The following is a 19759-nucleotide window of genomic DNA, read 5'->3' as shown; positions in this document are numbered from 1 at the left end:
TATATGAACCCCTGACAACATCTAGGCATGCTCCTGATGAGACGGCGGATGGTGTCCTGGGGAATCTCCTCCCAGACCTGGATCAGGGCATCAGTGAGCTCATGGACAGTCTTTGGCGCTACTGGGTGGCATTGGGTGCACAATACATAACGTTCCAGAGGTTCTCAATTGGATTCAGGTCTGGGGAACGTGAGGGCCTGTCAATGGCATCAATGCCTTCGTCATCCAGGAACTGCCTACACTCTCTGGTCACATGAGGCCGAGCATTGTTCTGCACCAGGAGGAACCCAGGGCCCACTGCACCAGCATAAGGTCTGACGATGAGTCTGAGGATTTCATCCTGGTACCTAACAGCAGTCAGTGTACCTTTGGCTAGCACGTGGAGGTCTATGCAACCCTCCAAGGATATGCCTCCCCAAGACCATCACTAACCAACCACCAAACCAGTCATTCTGGATGATGTTGCAGGCAGCATAACTTTCACCATGGCGTCTCCAAATTCGTTCATGTCTGTCACATGTGCTCAGTGTGAACCTGCTCTGATCTGTGAAGAGAACAGGGCACCAATTGTGGACCTGCCAATTCTGGTGTTCTCTCGCAAATGCCAATCAAGATGCATGGGGCTGGGCTTTGAGCACAGGTCCCACTAGAGGACGTCATGCCCTTAAGCCATCCTCATAGAGTCTGTTTCTGACAGTTTGGTCAGAAAGATTCACACCAGTAGCCCGCTGGAGATCATTTTGTAGGGCTCTGGCAGTGCTCTTCCTGTTTTTCGCCTAACACAAAGGAGCAGATACCGGTCCTGCTACTGGACTGTTGCCCTTCTACAGCCCTGTCCAGCTCTTCTCTTGTAACGGCCCATCTCCTGGTATCTCCTCCATGCTCTTCAGACTACTGGGAGACACAGCAAAACTTGATATCTCTGAAGATACGTGAATGACTGTTTTTCAGTAGTTCATTAATAGAGTCTGTCTAACGTTTTTTGCTCCATATAGCGAGACTTCACTCTAGTTAGTGTTACGGGTTGGCTGTGTTCTCCTTTCCTGTGTGTGGCCCTTTTTCCCCTTGTTGTCTCTGTCTGTGTTGTCTTAGTCTACACTTATGATCCCGCTCAAACTGCTGCTGCCTGCTACTTACCTGAGTTACCTGCTTCACTGCCTCCCGCCGAGACCTGTTGAAACATTCTCTGCCGCTTTCTGCGAAGCTGCCGACTTCCACCCTGCACTGCTCACTCACATTCCCCCTGGATTTCCGTCAGTGAGTCAAGACTGGACATTCTGTGACTACCCACTCTGATTCTCAGCTCTGCCCTGGATTCCTCTCTGCCTGACTGCTTGTCTTGCACCTCACTACCATCCAGAAGCTGCACTGCCCAAACTCCCCCTCTTTGCACAATTAAGTTTGACTGTTCAAATAAACATCTCTGATAGCTATCTGCCTCTGTGTGTTGTCTCTGTGTTTTGGGTCAAACGGCATCCTAAAACAGTTAGTTATTTCTTTGGTTAATTAATTAAGTAGGTCCATGTCCAACCACATTCTTGATAAAGAGTATACTCACAAATTACCATTGATGGTCAGTTAAAGACAGAGACACAAACGGACTCAGTTATGACAGGTGACAGGACGCTTTTTCTGAGACTTGTTACTGCAGACAGTCAGCTGGATGCTGAGAATTCAGGAGAGAGAAGGGAAGACACACGGAGGAGAAAAATTGCACACGGCCGGGCCATCTTTTGCACCCGGACCGGGCGTCACCACGTTACGCCAGTGGGTGATGGTCAGCATTTAAGCTGGCTAGGTCAAGATAAGACTTCATCGATCCATCTTAACATACGTTTTAGACACAGACAGATGCGCACACACACTTCTTCCTGGATATATCAGAGTTCCTATTATCCGACCCATTATCCGACTGGATTGGATAAATAATAACATAGTTGACCGTCGGATCCCGAATTGGATCAAGCATGGTGGCCACGGATCGGTGTCATTATATGTGAAGTACCGACTGAACCCGGAATTGAATTATTAGAAGATGTGCTAATAATAATAAATATAATATAATTCACATTTGCAGTGCTTGCAGTTGGTTCAGGACAGTAGCCTATTATTATTTATCTATCATCTCTGTTCGTATTTCCCGTCTGGCTTGAGCTCCCACTGAACTCAATGTTTCCATTGGCAGTAAAATAATAATGTGCAATGGGAATGGACAGGCTGTCATGCACCACTAAAGAAAGGCTTTTGGAAGTTCTGCAGCTCTGGAGGTCAGTTCATGTAATTATTCTAGTCTACTATAAGTCATCCCACATGCACTTTTATAGATCAAGCAATGGTTTATTTAACAAATAAATGAAAGCGCACAAGTTAGGAGAAGAAAGCTGAGAAATTAGTAGTAGCCACCTACGTTTTGACAACTTGTCTCAACGTTTTAATTTAGAGACAACATTCTGTTTAGCATTAACCATATTTGATTTGATACAACTTTATTGTCATTGAACAGTACAAGTACAGTACAGCGAAAACCAGTTAACATCGAGCCAGAAGTGCAAATAGAAGAGGGCAGAAATGTACAAATATTAGCCTAAGTATAATATTTGCAACAAGTAAAAATGGCAATGCTAAATATGCAATGAAAGCAAATCGAAGGTGCATGTGCGACTGAAGTCCACGGATAGCAGCAGTTGGGTTCTCGAGGTAGATCTGTACATGAAGCAACTGAAAAACATCCTTATCAGACTTTGCAAAGCAGTGTCAGAGTCAGAGAAACATGTACAAGTATAATGTATGTTAAGTGGAATGTATAGATGTGCAATGAACTCAAATTAAAGTACAAATGGCAATTCTCAATGTCCAATGAAGACAAATTGAAGGCGCATCTGCAACTGAAATGTAGGGATGACAGCAGTTTCCCGAGGTAGACGTGTACATGTAACAACTGAAAAACGTCCTTATCAGACTTTGAAAAGCAGTGTTACAGTCCAGTAGTACAAGGAGAGTAGTGCAACAAGGGATTGGTTAAACTATAACAAAATGCACGCGAAAAGTAAACATTCACTGCCATAAACGTTTAAACAATTAGGCGGGCCTATGTGGGAATAGGACATGCATTTTCTGTCTTGCGGATATATTTGAGTCTGATATAGCCTATACCTGACACAGTTTAGACTAACCCTCATCTCTGGCATATTTTTGGCTCGGATATGACTGGCTTCGCAGATCCCACTTGGATTGGGTAGTGACTTACAAAAACTGACGGAACTCGTGAGTGTGTCGGAAAGGAATTTCACGAGTACAGTTCGGCTCAGATGTACATTTCGTATCCGATTAAGAGCGCTAAAGGCACACTTGTTTGAAAAAAAAAACATTGACCGCTTGTCATATTAAAGCTACCAAATATTCTTATTCTTAACCAAACACTGACGGAAGTGAGCGAACTAAATAAATAACGAATTCATTAATGTATTAACCAAAGAACGAACTAACAAGCGTGAAGGCTAACTAAATTGAGCAGCCAACGTCATCTAGAGTAGACAACTTTAATCTGAAAACCGCCCGTTCACTTAGCCAGATGTAAACCCCTCCACCCCAGACACACGGAGTCGCTGTTTATTATTCTACCTTGTGGACAAAACTCAACTAGTAGGTATGATTATCCGCCTTCGTACGTAATAAGGATATCGTTTGAATGAACCGTACACCGATGAGGCAGAGTAGGCTATACGATAATATTTAAATATTTTCTGTATTATCTGTCCCGGGTCAGATATACACTTATAAGTGAAACCAAACATCACCTAAATTACTTTAAATTATTTAAAATAAATGATTTCAAATATTTAGTTAATTCCTATTTTCTATATCAAACACGGGCATGCGCAGTGCGGATGTTTATTCACACTTCCTGGTCCCGAATTTGGATAACCGCTCAGCAGGAGCTGGGGAAAGTATAACAGTGCACAGTGGACTCACAGGACAAATACAAGGCTTTGCCACCTGCGCAACTACCGCAGCTAGAAAGATGTTCTGGTGATCTGGGCTTTTGTTGTTTGCTCTGGGTGACATGAAATGCCGCTTTTCTCGCCACGTCGTGCCTTGTGATTTCTGACGGGGCGACTCTACAACCATGGCCTCGCCACTGCCCCCCTGCACAGCTGTCAGCTACTCTGCATTGACAATCGTCTCTCTTGTTTTCCTGCTTTCGGTGACTGCCGTGCATTCCTCCCAAGGCGACAAGGAGCCAGTTTACCAAGGCTGTGTTACGCAATGTGTCCGAACCAACTGCACTGGAGCTCGGCTAAGAGGTTTTCAGTCTACCCAGCCGCCGTACATGGCGCTGACAGGTAAGCATTTTCTGCCTCCGCCACGTTCTGTGAAGTTCACCAGCCAGCTAGTTAGCGCATGCCGGGGAACTAATGCAGCAGCATTCCCTGATTTGGTAGCTAGCTAAGTAATTTAGCTACGGATGGGGGAGTTAAATGCATGTTTGTCATGTCCTACACTGTTGTTTTGGTGAACTCTTCATGATACTTGAGCAATGAGAATGTATTCTGATGCACATTTTGTTGTGTTATAGACTACATTTATAACTAAATATATATAATGTTGCCATCAATCTAAACACAATTGCCCATAATGTCAATGTGATAAGACGATTTTAGAAATGTGTGCCAGTTTATTTAAATCGAGAACCTAAAATATATTACATATATTTAGACTATTTGCCATGACACCAAACTTGATCCATTATTTCTCTAAAACTTGATGGGGAGTCCAAATGCAATTGTAGTGTATTAAGAAATGTCTATTGAGGAAGAGTGCAATTGTATTTGACAAACAGTCTACACCAAGTCTCCAACATCACCATGGAGATTCCAGCAAACTGGAATGTAACTAAATGCATGTTATTGTGGACAATTATCTGTTGTGTTTGGATTTCCCCAGTTCCCCATGATGTCCTGAATAGTCTGATATGCTTTATTGTACTGTATGGTTTATGGATCAAACTTCACAAGAACATTGTAGAAATGATTGTCCTTGTTGCATGTCTGACAACAACTGACAACAACGCCCTGCCCATTCCATAATTTTGCATTGATTAAGTGGGACAGTTCCTGTCCTTTGTGTTCATTGTGTTTCCAAGACGTTATTTGAGTTTGTCATCGTTAAAGAGATCTCCCAACAGGTTGGGTTATAGTCATATTTAGGAGTTTGTCATCATTAAAGAGACCTCCCAACAGGTTGGGTTATAGTCATATTTAGGCGTTTGTCATTGTTAAAGAGACCTCCCAACAGGTTGGGTTATAGTCATATTTAGGAGTTTGTCATCGTTAAAGAGACCTCCCAACACACAGTCATATTTGAGTCTATCTAGTCTAAGCTCCTAGCATACCTTTATGCTATAGTGTCTTATGGTTTACTTAGTAGACTTTTAGACTAGTTGGGAGGATGTTGAATCGTGCTGGTATGTAACTATGTTTTGTATTGTAATTGTATTACTTGATTGGAATAAATTGTATTACTTTGGACTATAGATTACTACGGCACCCCTCATTCATCTTCACACTCGAATTGGTAAGGTACTGATAATCACACACACACATTTAAGTCAAAATGACCAGACTTGACATCCCTAAGTTCTGTGTCTCTGAACAGTCTGGGTGGTCCCAGGGACACGTGCCATTGTAAGCATCCCTGAGTTCTGGGTTTCTGACCAGTCTGGATGGATCCAGAAACACGTCATTTTATTTTTAGGCTTGTGATGAAAGGAGTAGCTCAACTTCACTAACGACTTCCAACATATGGTCACCTACGATAACATTTATTTACTATCAATATGGAGTCATTATATATTTATCACTAAGGGTACGTTCCCTTGTACTCATTTTCCTAGCTGTCCCCCGGTAATCTTTTAAGTGGTAAACCTTTCGAACCACCCCTTCCTACACAATGGATTGGACATCATTTAGAAAGGCACACACCTGTCTACGTAAGGTCCCACACTTCACAGTGTATGTCAGAGCAAAAACCAAGCCATGAAGTCCAAGTAGAACTCCAAGATAGAGTTGTGTTAAGGCATATATCAGGTGGAGGTTATAAAAACTATTAAAAAACATTGCTAACGCTTTGAAAGTTCCTCAGAGCATAGTGGGCTCCATAATTGGGAGGTTTGAAACTCCCAAGACTTTTCCAACAGTTGGCTGTCCTGCCAAATAAAGTAACCAGACTAGAAGGTCCTTGGTCAGCAGAATGATTCAGAATTTCTCTACTTAGATTGGAGAACCTGCCAGAAGGACAACCATCATCCGCAGTACCTGTCAATCAGGCCTTTCTGGTAGAGTGGCTGGGTCGATGCTATTCTTGAGGCAAAGACATATGACTTGCCCCCTGAAGGACTGGTGAAGGGGGGAGGAGGGGTATGGTTAGTGATGGGTCACAGAGTTCAACAGGGTTACAGTAGCTGGAAATAAACTGTTCCTGAGCCTGCTGGTGCGTGAACGTAGAGACCTGTAACGACTGCTTGATGGAAGGAGGGCAAACAGTTTCTTGCATTGTTGTGGAGTGTCCCTGATGATGCTGTGTGCCCTGTGCAGACACCACTTGCACTGGAGGTCTATGATGGCTGGGAGCTGGGTACCAGTGATGTGCTGGGCGGTTTTCACCACCCGTTGCAGGGCCTTCCAGTCGGGCCACAGAGCATCCGGCAAACCACACTGTAGCGCAGTTAGTCAGAATGCTCTCAATTGTGCAAAAATTGAGAGCCTGGACTCAAAAAGTACAGGCGATGCTGCGCCTTTTTGACCAGGGGTGTTGAGGGTCCAGGAGAGGTCCTCTGCGATGTGGACATCCAGGAATTTGAAGCTGGACACACTCCACCTTAATGCCATCAATGAGAACTCTGGCATGACTGCCTTTAGATTTCCTGTACTCCATAGTGAGCTCCTTGGTTTTCTTTGCATTGAGGGCCAGTCTGTTCATCATTGTCACTGATCAGGCCTACCACCATGGTTTGGTCTGCAAACTTGACGATGTTGAAACTGTGTACAGGAACGTAGTTGTAGATGAAGAGGGAGTACTGGAGGGGGCTCAGCACTCAGCCTTGAACACCAGTGTTCAGTATCAGGGTGGAGGAGGTGACGTTGTCTAACCTGACAGACTGGGGTCTGTTGGTTAGGAAGTCTGAAGTCCAGTTGCAGAGAGAGATGCTGATCCCCAGGTCATGGAGTTTGTTGACCTGCCTAGAGGGAATTACCGTATTGAATGCTGAGCTAAAGTCTATGAACAGCATTCTCACATAGGTGTTGGTTTTGTCCAGGTGGGTCAGGGCAGAGTGTAAAGCGGTGGAGATGGCGTCCTCTGTAGACCTGTTTGATCAGTAGGAAAACTGGTAGGGAACCAGTTTTGTGGGGGAGGCAGGACTTTAGGTGGGCCCGTACCCGTCTTTTGAAGCACTGCATGATCATGGGGGTGAGTGCGACAGGTTGGAAGTCATTCAGGCCTGATGCAGTCAACTACGTTTGCAACCGGTTGAGGCATACCTTAGGCTTGAAGCTGTGATTGCTGCCAAAGGCGCTTCTACGAAGTATTGAATAAAAGGTCTGAATACTTATTTTATAACAGTATAATCGTTTTTATTTTCTGGCATCAGTAAAAACAAGTTTTGCTTTACATTATTTGGAATTGGGCGTTAATCAATGACAAAACATTTATTTAATAATTTATAAATCATTTATAAATAAAAAATTAAAATCTGTAACACAACAAAATGTGGAGGAAGTGAAAAATCTGAATACTTTGCAAAGGCACTGTATCCTCTTTGCACCAAAATACTAATCTTTTGTGATGCAACTAGTCTTAGCTTCTATAAAAAATGATGTATTAATAGACAGTCAATGAAGGGGTTGTGGTCCCTGAGATAATTTGGCTTACTGTTTAGTATTGATTGTTAGGAACAACCACTAAAGCCAGTTATTCACACACAGCAAGAACTCTACAGTGTTGGAAATATCTGTGAAGGCTGTAATTCAACACTGCCCATCGTTTTGTTTCATTGTGGGTAGCTGTGTTTGTTCTCTATTCACTGTACTGCATTTTGTCTAACTGCAACTTTCTTTCCCCTGTCCAGGCTGGACGTGTCGGGATGACTGTCGATATCAGTGCATGTGGCAAACGGTGGGACTTTACCAAGCTGAAGGCTACAGCATCCCACAGTTCCATGGAAAGGTCTGTGCCCACCATTCTGTGGTCGAGGTTACCTCCACACACTCCTAATCAAAATCTTATGTCAGAATGCTCACTGTTGAAATAGAATAGCCAAGAATGAACCGGAGGGGGCTGGTTCTCATCCAGTTTCCCAAACCCTTACTAAATGTTTCTCAGTTCTACCACACCTCATTTACATGTTCTAATAGTACACCTAATTATGGCCCTTAATTAGTTGAAAAAAGGTCTGCTTGTGCAGGACTATATCCAGTGGATGGGAGGGGTTCTTTTAAGAGGGTTAGTGGGAGTAGACCTTTGTTTTGGTCATTACAAATGTAAACAAATCAAATGTTTTTTTTATATATCAAAGTATTTGTTGCATTTGTAATGGCTTGTTTTTTATTTGGCTTCTAATAAAACTTTTTTGAAACAACCGATGAATATATAATGAATAAAGAAGTTTTGGAAATGATTCAACACTGTGACAATTCAGTGTTCTTCCATGTCCCTGCTCTCTTCCACAGTGGCCATTTGCGAGGTTCCTTTGCTTCGAGGAGCCGGCCTCAGCCCTGGCATCTTTGCTCAATGGCCTAGCCTGTCTTCTGATGCTGCTGCGCTACCGCAGTTCTGTGCCACGCCAGAGTCCCATGTACTATACCATCACCGCCTTCTCACTGGTGTGTGTGTGACTTAATGAAGATGTAACCTTTCTGCTTATTTATATTCCAATATTATCATGTGAACACATTTTTGCGAATAAAGATCTCTTTGTCCTTATTTAGGTTTCTCTCAATGCTTGGTTCTGGTCCACAGTGTTCCACACCAGGGATACTTATCTCACTGAGGTAATGTCAAAGCCTACATTGTCATTAGTATTTCATACTGCAAATGGTCATTATAAAGCATGTTCTAATTAGAATACAGCCTTCTGTAGCAAAGACAATGAAAAACACTGGGGTGGAAGTCAAGTTTCTGTTGAACTGGACATGCAATTAGTTTTCTCAATAAATTGGAATTTACAAATAATCAAAGCAAACTTGATTTACAATTAAACCAAAACAGACGTGCTTTACAAATGAAAAAGTAAAGCAAAGTGAAGTTTCTATGTAAATATAAAATGCAGGTGACATGGAAAATAACTGTTAATAATTAAAACATCTAAAGATGGTTGTGAGAACAAATAAAACATTTATAAATAAGAATAACATTAAAACTGAAGCCCTATCGCTGAAAATCACAGCTGTATTTGCGTGCAGCTAAAACATGTTGTACTTTCAGCTACAATGTCATTCATGCAATGCCAGAACAAGAGAATACTGCCACTGAAGACATTCTTCTTTTTAGACCCTCTTGTTTAAACCCTTCTCCAGTTGTACTTGTGGGTCCAGTCTCAATGTGACAACTCCCAACATATTTGGAACACGTGTTCCTTCTAGGAATCGACGCCAAGCCATTTGGCATTTTGTTTTTCACACTGTGTTTCCAAACCAGGAAGTCAGAAAGAACAGCCCATGTGAAGACACACACACACACACACACACAATTTGATAACCTATGAATATTTTTAAACAGACAGAGATTTCACCCATCTTATTAATCAAACTGTAGGTTCTTGAAACATTACTGTGGTAAACTGTTAAAAAAAAAAAATCTTTATCTTTATAAATGAATCCCATTTAAGTATTAATGATATTCTTTTAATATTTTTATATTCCTTGTTTTTTTAAATAATGTAGAGTAATATGTATCTCCTGACAGACATTTCCCATAGATTAGTGTCAATAACCTGGAATCTATTACTTCTTCAGAACTAACCATGTTGTATAAAATAACATTTTGTGTTTACCTTTCTTCAAGAAAATGGACTACTTCTGTGCCTCTGCTGTCATTCTTTACTCCATCTACCTATGCTGTGTTAGGTAAGCTGAAAACAGGCCTTTTTGTAATTTCTAAAGAACATTCTTCATTGACCCCTGTGGTTGTTCACTAAAATGTAAACCTATCATAGGTACACTTCAACTATGAGAGACGGAATCTAAAAAAAAATCCAGAAAATCACATTGAATGATTTTTAAATAATTAATTTGCATTTATTGCATGACATAAGTATTTGATCACCTACCAACCTGTAGTAACTGCACCTGTTTGAACTCGTTACCTGTATAAAAGACACCTGTCCACACAATCAATCAGACTCCAACCTCTCCACAATGGCCAAGACCAGAGAGCTGTGTAAGGACATCAGGGATAAAATTGTAGACCTGCACAAGGCTGGGATGGGCTACAGGACAATAGGCAAGCAGCTTGGTGAGAAGGCAACAATTGTTGGTGCAATTATTAGAAAATGGAAGAAGTTCAAGATGACGGTCAATCTCCCTCGGTCTGGGGCTCCATGCAAGATCTCACCTCGTGGGGCATCGATGATCGTGAGGAAGGTGAGGGATCAGCCCAGAACTACACGGCAGGACCTGGTCAATGACCTGAAGAGAGCTGGGACCACAGTCTCAAAGAAAACCATTAGTAACACACTACGCCATCATGGATTAAAATCCTGTGCACACAAGGTCCCCCTGCTCAAGCCAGCGCATGTCCAGGCCCGTCTGCAGTTTGTCAATGACCATCTGGATGATCCAGAGGAGGAATGGGAGAAGGTCATGTGGTCTGATGAGACAAAAATAGAGCTTTTTGGTCCAAACTCCACTCTCCGTGTTTGGAGGAAGAAGAAGAAGAAGGAGGAGTACAACCCCAAGAACACCATCCCAACCGTGAAGCATGGAGGTGGAAACGTGAAGCATGGAGAAGGTCTGTATGGAGGAGTGGGCCAAAATCCCTGCTGCAGTGTGTGCAAACCTGGTCAAGAACTACAGGAAACGTATGATCTCTGTAATTGCAAACACAAATATTAAGTTCTGCTTTTCTGATGTATCAATTACTTATGTCATGCAATAAAATGCAAATGAATTACTTGAAAATCATACAAGGTGACTTTCTGATCATTTTTTTTTGGATTCCGTCACTCACAGTTGAAGAGTACCGATGATAAAAATTACAGACTTCTACATGCTTTGTTAGTGGGAAAACCTGCAAAATCAGCAGTAAATCAAATACAAATAAATAAAATCTCCCCACTGTATGTAATTTAAATGTAATCAATTTAGCTCTTATCCAGAACCACTTATTGGAGCAATATGGTTGAAATACCTGGCTCAAGGGCACAACTACAGATTTTTACCTTTGTCGTCTTAGAGATTTGAACCAGCAACCTTAGATGTTTGCATTCACTGATCTTGCCTTGTATAGAGTGAGAAACACAACCCATTACTATGTGAGAAACTAGCCCTTAAGCAAGGTGCTTAACCTTGTTAACCGGTCCAGCAGTGGTGACCACAGGGCTATCCGCCTACCTCTGTAGGCTTGTTAATAAATGCTTTGTAAATGCAACGAAAGGGATTTTTTGATCTGACAAAATGTTCCACGTTCATGACTGACTTTTAACCTTCTGTCTTCCCAGGACATTGGGCCTGAGGAGGCCGGGGGTGTCCAGCATGGTGGGAGTGGTGCTCATCCTGGCTTTCACCTCCCATGTGTTCTACCTGACCTTCATCAGCTTTGACTATGGTTACAACATGGCCGCCAATGCCACCATAGGTGCGGTTGGCGCCCGGGTCCAGAACAAACATTTCCCAGTTGATCGTGAAGCACATTGTGTCTCTCCCTCTCCAACATGTCTTTCCCATCTCCAGGCATAGTGAACCTCCTGTGGTGGCTGTGCTGGTGCTGGCAAAACCGGCGCACGCTGCCCTACTGGTGGAAGTGCGGTGTGGTGGTGATGCTGCTTCACGGACTGGCCCTGCTGGAGCTGCTTGACTTTCCTCCTCTCTTCTGGATCCTGGACGCCCACGCAGTCTGGCACCTCAGCACCGTGCCGGTGCACTTCCTCTTTTACAGGCACGCTGCTCGTCTTCCCCTTTCCGCCTGCAGAAACCGCTGAGATTTAGTCTCCCTGACTTGACAGGAGGGCTTTCTGGAGTTCTCCCCGCTGTCTCCCGCTGTTCCCCGCTGTCCCCCGCTGTCCCCCGCTGTCCCCCGCTGTTCCCAGCTGTTCCCCGCTGTTCCCCGTATTTATACTTTTCCAGAGTTATACCTCACCTACTTAAACCACAACTTCTCAGCTAATTAACAAATCTTTGATTAGGTGAGTCAGATAAGCTAGTTCAGGGCCACAATATTTCGGAGAGCTCTGGCAGTGCTTGAACAGATTTGAGAGCATTAAATCATTATAGACCATTTTCAAAGAGCATTTGACTGGAATTTAACACAAGCTGCGGTAGTATACAGTATGTGCTCCGGAGGCAACAACCAGAAAAAAATTTAAACGAAATGCCAAGTTTTGGTCCGAGCTGAATTAAAAGATACCAGAATTATTCCATCTGCACAAAAACCTTATTTTTTTCTGAATCTGTGTGCAAATTTGTTTACATCTCTACCACGTTCAGATAATATTTTTGTTCAATTTAAACCGCAGGACCACTCTGAGCTATCAGTTTTGCAAGTTTTTGTTAGTTGGTGTCTATTTAAATCAACTGTTCGCGCACATTTTCATATGCCCAATTAGTCCTGCCAAATTATTAATGAGAAAATAAATTACCAACTTAAAAATATAGCATCCTCTCAAACATTTACACAAATTGTCACTCAACTTCTAGGCTCGCTTTCGGAGTCTCTGCCCTAACCAACTTTGTTTTTTTTTTTCCCTCTTGCAGTTTCTTGATAGACGACAGTCTCCATCTGCTCAACACAGAGAAGGCTGGCGTCAAACTGGAGTAGCAAGAGGTCCTCACCAGTTCACCCACGCCTCTTTTCTCACTCACCAATCAGGGCAGCTGGGCACCAGAATGGGGTGGAGCTCAGTCGCCATGGTGACCTGCATGGCACCTGTGCACACATGAATTCCATCGAAGTATAGAATTTTTCCGTTGACTTTATCATGTTTCTTTCAGGGACGGGGGTTGTTGATGAAATTATTGATGATTTTACTTTTCACAAGTTAGATTTTTCTTGACATAATAGATGTTTGCATTCACTGATCTTGCCTTGTATAGAGTGAGAAACAAGGCCCCTTACTATGTTAATTAGTAAAATACTGTAAATTTACACAGAAAACTTTACGCACTTTGCAAATCTACCGGCAATCAAACTCATGCATATCAATTTGATCGAGGCCTTCTAGAAAAGGGTTTGTTGTAGACTTGAGGTTAGCCCCATTAAGTGTCACAACGGACAGACCTTCAACAGTGATTGAAAATGGGGAATTTGTCCCCTTGTCATGTATTTTCTTTTCACTGTCAAAAAAACATTCCGGTATGGCGTCTATAAGGGCATGATCTGAGTTCATAATGTACAATCTGCAGCCCCTTGCAGCCGCCACCAAATGGCGCCAAAACACATTCTCTCACTGGGATCCAATATGGCATGTACCCAAGTCCGTATGCCAAATGAGGCCTAACAGACAGACCGGGGAATGAGAGAGGTGCCCCTCTGTCACGGAGGGGTTCCAGTGGATTGTTCTGGAGAGAGGGGGGCAGGCGGACCGGAGAGCATTTTTGGAGCCCGTTTAAGCTGACAGCGTTTTTTTTTTTTGCCATCACATTGTTATTGTTACGCCTATGCTACTTCCATCGCTGCTCTTTTTACTTATTGTTCTTTTCAGCAGTTTTTTCAATTGTATTCTTTATTGGTTGCCTTTTATGATTTTTGACACATTGTCCTGTTAATTGTTTGTGTCTTGGTTATGACCACATTGCTCAATGTATTTTTAATTTTTTTATTTCTTGATTTTCGAGTGGGTCTAATTTATGTTCACCTGGATGGCCTTTTGAAGAGGAGAGTAAGAAGTGTGTGTGTGTGTGTGTGTGTGTGTGTGTGAGAGAGTGTGTGTGCAAAGACAAATATAATAATGTGAACAGGGATGTGCACTGCAATGAACCAACTGAACTTACACAAATGTGGATCAGAAAAGGGGGTCAGATAACACCTGGTGTAGCTTTGATTAGCTACCAATGTACTGTAATTGAATAGTACAAGTACAGTACAAAGGAAATGCATTTAAATATGTAACAATGTCAGGGACATTCCCACAGGGCCTGTGGGATGCAGGTCTATGAGGACATGTGGGCACAAGATATAGGAAATCCTGACAAATCGGTTCCCACAATGTTTTTTTTTGTCTGGTCCCCACTAGGAAAAATGTGAATATTACAGTTTGGTAATACAGTTTGGTCTGGTCCCCACTAGGGTAAATATTACATTTGGGCATAGTGTTAGAATTGGGGTTACTTTTATGTTTAGGCTTTATGGATTAGGGTAAACATTAGTCAAATGTTAGGTAATGTTAATCATTTAACAAGTTAGGATAAGTTTCAGGGTTAGGGAACATAGATTTCTAGGTTTCTAATCGCAACAAGGATAGAAAAACAACTGTGTGCGTGCGCATGTGCCCCCTGTTCTGTGTATCTTTGGTTGCACCAGTGGTCTCAATATCACACACTCCATGCTAAGATGGTACCACATATCTCTTGAGAGTATTCTGGCACTCTCCACTTTGGCCTTACATGTATCACCCCACAGTGTTTGTACACAAACTACTCACAAGCATACACTTGTGTGCATTACACTTTTTTAAGCTTATTACCTGTCTTTTGCCACTTTGGACCATCTGCCCTTATGTCTCAAGACAAAACATTGTCAACTTGACTGTAATGGCTTTAAGTCAACATACAACTGTGTGTGTGCGCGCACGTGCGCATGAGTGACATGCATTTAGCTGAGTGTGGACATTTGGAAATGCTGTCCATGCCTTTTTCAGCACATGAACTATGAAGAGTATGTATTGCACGTCTCTTCCCAAGGTCTGATGCTATTGCTGCCGGTAACTATGATGAAGATGTGTGTGATAACACGGTACAGTTGTTGTTAACGCCCGGTGTGTCAGATCTATGTGTGTCATACTCTACCCTTGTACTAGACCCCTAATGCGTCAGAGGTGTGTGTGTGTGTGTGACCATGGGTATATATAGATTCACTGAGAGCCAAAGAGAGGAGAGAGCTACTGATATGGAGGGGGTGGAATCAGGAGTAGTAGTGTTTACAGGAAAATCAGAAGTGACAGAGAGGACTTGTTTATCAGCTTAAAAACAAAAGATTTTCTTTCCGAATCATATAATTTGCTTTGGTTTAGCATTTGCTGTACACACCCGTTTAAAAGCAGTTGAAGTTAACCGTGTGTTATTGCCTGAGGCGAATATACCCTTTTGCTTGAGTAAACTGCTGTAGACTGATTTGAACAAGGTTATTTAGTTAACTGGAAATGAATACGAACAAGGCAGAAAACTGGGACATCTTTTATCAGTGGCACTTGAAAATGTGTTTTACGTACTCCCTATTTTGTATTACCTGTTGTAAATGTAAGAGTGAGAACTAGGTTATTAGTTAGGAATAAATACAGTGCACTAATACTTCTACTTTATCCAGGAAGCCAGTCCGTAACCTTTATGTACCCTCTTTGGAAATCAAGAGTGTTACAAACAAGCAAACACCTTGGGCTATATTCAGATATGAAATAAAATGATACATTTATTCAGACAAAACCTCTAATAGAGCTGCCATGATCCCCAGTCAACCTGGCAGACAATCGTATCACTTCCACTCATTCAATTTCTATGTGAATGTTTTGTAATGTTCCACCTACCTGAACAGGCCTCTATTTTAACTACTTGCAGGAACTCTTGTTATGATCCCAGATGACAACTCACTAAAGTCCTCGCTTGTGACTCAAATGGCACCCTATTCTGTAGCGCACTACTTTTGACTAGGGCTCATAGGGGAAGTGGTGCGCTTAGAGAATTGGGACTCAAACACAACTCCCCACTGCCTGCTGCCCTGTGCACCACACCCTCTCACAGAATGAATATCTACTTTTAAATCACATGTCAGAGTTGTTAAAAAAAGCTTTATGAATAGAACTAATAAAGTGTGCTTGGGTACAAAAAGGACTCATCTGAATGTTCCTGTCCTCTGTTGTTTTCTATCTTTGGCACTGGGCATATTTTCAGGTTCAGACCAAGTCTGTCCATATAAGGTATTGTAGGAATAAATGCATTAAAAGCATGGTCCTGCAATTTGGGGTTCACTTATATTTCCACTGGCAATAATTCCTTTTTAATTTAGTTTGTCTACAGGACTACATGATTTCCTCTAAACCAACACATGGAACTGTTCAGTCAGATAAAAAAAAAAAATTCTGATACTATAAAAATTTCATGGTGAACACTATGATATTATTATGATACAATTTAAACATAATGCTATCAGAAACTATAGCTCATATAATATACTATACTTCAAATATTGTGTACTAATAGGAAAAGGAAATTGGCCTACAGCCCAAATATTTGAAAACCCCCGGCCTGTCCTCGAAGGAGTTTATTTATATAAGAAACAGATCTACATTTAAAGCTATATCAGCATGTAGAACCTCAAACAATTCTTCCTCAACCGATGTTGCGGCTTCAGGGTGAGGATGAAGGCACTGGAGCGTGCCGGCTGTTATTGTGAAGCTATACTACCTGACAAGTACCTGAAAGTCATGGAATTCCCAAGGAGAAATTGCAGGGATTGGAAAAACAATTAAAACGTGAAAATTAACTGCAATGATAAAGCTATAGACCAGGGATGTCCAAACAGTTCCACGGAGAGCCGAGTGCCTGCGGGTTTTTGGTTTTCCTATAAATTGTTTCCCAGTTCAGACCTAAACAACCAGATGAGGGTAGAAACTAACCAATTAGTAACCTAATTAGTCAATCAAGTACAAGGTGAGAGCGAAAACCTGCAGACACGGCCCTGCGTGGAACAGTTTTGACAACCCTGGTAAAGAGGCTGTCTTCTCTAGGAATACAGAATTGTTGGAAATCGATGGATGTGGCAAAAAAATCTGTTTGGGATACTGCTGTTCGGAATATGAAGTTGTGTCATGACAGTTTTTTTATGAAAATAATTTTAACATGAAATTACTGTTACACATGACATGTTCACCAAATACAAACGCTTTGTTATCTGGAACAGGTTTGTACAGTTTTTGTACCCACGTTGCGCTGAGCAAATCCTTACCACATCGTGAGGAGTTGTTACATTTACTGTGTTAATTTTTGCACCCTTTTTTATTGAATCTTGTCTAAGTCAATCTGACTAAAATATCTGAAAGTTTTAGTCACTTTTTATAATTTGAATAATGATTTTGTCTAATTATTGTCAAAATGACGAAAACAGGCCATTCTAGCCAAATCAAAAGTATTGCCTCATTAACCTACAGGCCTACATATCACTGACTTTTTTCAGTAAAAAAAACTATTACAGCAATTTGCAATTACTCAACCGTCAGAAAGCGATTACGCACCAATGCCCGATAGAGAATCACGGTTCGAATCAAAATATGAACAATTTAATTACCTGTTCCAAAAAAGCACTAACTCAGAGTTCAACGACGTTCTTCTTAGCCTTGCTAATGTTAGATTAGGGTTTCTGGTAGCTAGCTACAGAGAGTTGGTCTAAGCCTTCTTTCGCTTTGCTATTTTTGTAGTGTATGCTGTAGTAGACAAGGGAGGAACTGACGGTTTGTCGTCCTGGTCTCTAGCTGCCATTATAGTTTCTTACAGTAAGCAAACTTCGCCCTTACGACATCGTTGTGCTATATATAATATAATTCATGTAAAATAAACCAAGGAGGAAAGCCTCCTTATAAGCTCAATTATGATTATTCCTAGTAAGTTAGTAGATACTAGCAAGCCGGCAAGTTGGCTGTAAAAACACCCAGTGGCAAAAGCAATACAGAGCTATTTGTGGTGGAGGTAAATTTAATGAGAAACGTTAGTTAGCGACTGCTGAAACGTTTAATGCCGTGGCGTAGTGGTTAAAGACAGTTTTAATCTGTTGAGAGCAACAACTATTCCAGTAAGTTAGTAATTACCGGTAAAGATTGTTACAGGCAAATACGCTGTTAAAACAGCCAGTGGCAAACGCAATACATAGCTGCTATTTGTGGTGGAGGTAAACTTAGTAAGAAACATTTGTCAGTTTAACTGTATTAATGTAATTCACGAATGGCCAATTAAAAGGGAAAAGAGGATTTGTTCAGGATAGAGACAAGAAACTATACTGACAGCTAGCAGAGGTACAGCTCTGTGGTGTAGTGGTTCATGACACAGTGATTAATGTGGTGTGGTTTGAATCTCGAGGTGGCAACATTTTCTTTTGTGGGCAGGCTGAATTAGGCTTGCCTGGTTTCTTGTTTTAACATAATATCTGCAGTCTGTAGATGATGATCAATCCAATCCATTACTCGAGGGGCACGACCCACACCAACAACCTTTGTAGTCAGGGGTCACCAACAAAGGGTTAGGGTTACCGGCAGCAAGACCCATACAATACCAGAACCAAAGACACTATCAGCATGCCAAAGAGGTAGGCAGATGAGTTAGAGTGGATATAAAAAGTCTACACACCCCTAAAATGTTCCCTAAAATGCTAGGTTCTTGTGATGTAAAAGAATGAGACAAAGATGAATCATGTAAGAAATTTTGGATTCTGGTCTGGGCTCTGGCTGGGCCATTCCAAAATGTTAATCTTCTTCTGGTGAAATCATGCTTTTGTGGATTTAGATGTGTGCTTTGGGTCGTTGTCGTGCTGAAAGGTGAACTTCAGCTTTCTAACGGACGCCTGAAGGTTTTGTGCTAAAATTGCCTGGTATTTGGAACTGTTCATAATTCCCTCCACCCTGACTAAGGCTGCAGTTCAAGTCGAAGAAAAACAGCCCCAAAGCATGATGCTACCACCACCATGCTTCACTGTGGGTATGGTGTTATTTGGGTGATGTGCAGTGTTGTTTTTGCACCAAACATACCTTTTGGAATTATAGCCAAAAAGTTCAACCTTGGTTTCATCAGACCATAAGACTTTCAACAATGAGATCCCTCTGATGCTTTGGAAGCTCTCTGCACACCATGGCTTTTGCTCTGCGATGCAACTAAAAAAATGTCTGGAAAATGTCGAAATATAATCTCTCCACCTAGTCCTGGGCCTACCCTGAGGTCTCCTCCCAGCTTGACATGCCTGGAACACCTCCCTAGGGAGACGTCCTGGGGGCATCCTTACCAGATGTCCGAACCACCTCAACTGGCTCCTTTCGATGCAAAGGAGCAGCGGCTCTACTCCGAGTTCCTCACTGATGACTGAGCTTCTCACCCTATCTCTAAGGAAGAAGCCAGCCACCCTTCTGAAAAAAACAATTTCAGCCACTTGTACTCGCGATCTAGTTATTTCGGAGAAAGACCCAGCCTTCATGACCATAGGTGAGGGTAGGAACGAAAATTGACCAGTATATCGAGAGCTTTGCCTACCGGCTCAGCTCTCTTTTCGTCACAACGGTGCGGTAAAGGTGTGTAATCACTTCTATTTAAAGTGAGTTTGAATGTGATTGGTTAATTCTGAACACAGCCACATCCCC

General features: G+C 42.0%; 1 protein-coding gene across 2 annotated transcripts; it reads left to right on the top strand.

Annotated features, from left to right (window-relative positions):
• Window positions 1-3890: 3890 nt before the first annotated feature.
• pgap3 (post-GPI attachment to proteins phospholipase 3) lies at window positions 3891-16253 on the top strand. 2 transcript variants are annotated; one of them, XR_004575781.1, is made up of 9 exons: window positions 3891-4343; window positions 8126-8223; window positions 8727-8879; window positions 8985-9047; window positions 10060-10121; window positions 11714-11850; window positions 11946-12150; window positions 12966-14110; window positions 15245-16253. XR_004575781.1 is itself a non-coding variant. In XM_010903931.3 (8 exons), exons 1-8 carry the CDS (start codon window positions 4127-4129, stop codon window positions 13027-13029), a joined length of 999 nt encoding a protein of 332 aa, XP_010902233.1. In that variant the 5' UTR covers window positions 3891-4126; the 3' UTR covers window positions 13030-16253. The 2 variants fall into 2 exon arrangements, 1 of the variants encoding a protein (XP_010902233.1); XM_010903931.3 differs by having other exon boundaries at window positions 12966-16253.
• The last annotated feature ends 3506 nt before the right edge of the window (window positions 16254-19759 follow it).

The sequence above is a fragment of the Esox lucius genome, chromosome 5 (assembly GCF_011004845.1).
Source record: "Esox lucius isolate fEsoLuc1 chromosome 5, fEsoLuc1.pri, whole genome shotgun sequence".
In the NCBI taxonomy this organism is placed as follows: Eukaryota; Metazoa; Chordata; class Actinopteri; order Esociformes; family Esocidae; genus Esox; species Esox lucius.
Note: the sequence above shows the minus strand (reverse complement) of the source record. Positions and strands in the feature narration are given on the sequence as shown.

What these genes read in the sequence shown, in the direction of transcription:
- pgap3 (XM_010903931.3), top strand. Translation starts at nt 4,127, where the DNA reads ATGGCCTCGCCACTGCCCCCCTGCACAGCTGTCAGCTACTCTGCATTG. An exon ending in GGGATACTTATCTCACTGAG is followed by an intron (nt 9,048 to 10,059) that starts GTAATGTCAAAG and finishes CCTTTCTTCAAG; the next exon opens with AAAATGGACTACTTCTGTGC. An exon ending in GGCCGCCAATGCCACCATAG is followed by an intron (nt 11,851 to 11,945) that starts GTGCGGTTGGCG and finishes TCCCATCTCCAG; the next exon opens with GCATAGTGAACCTCCTGTGG.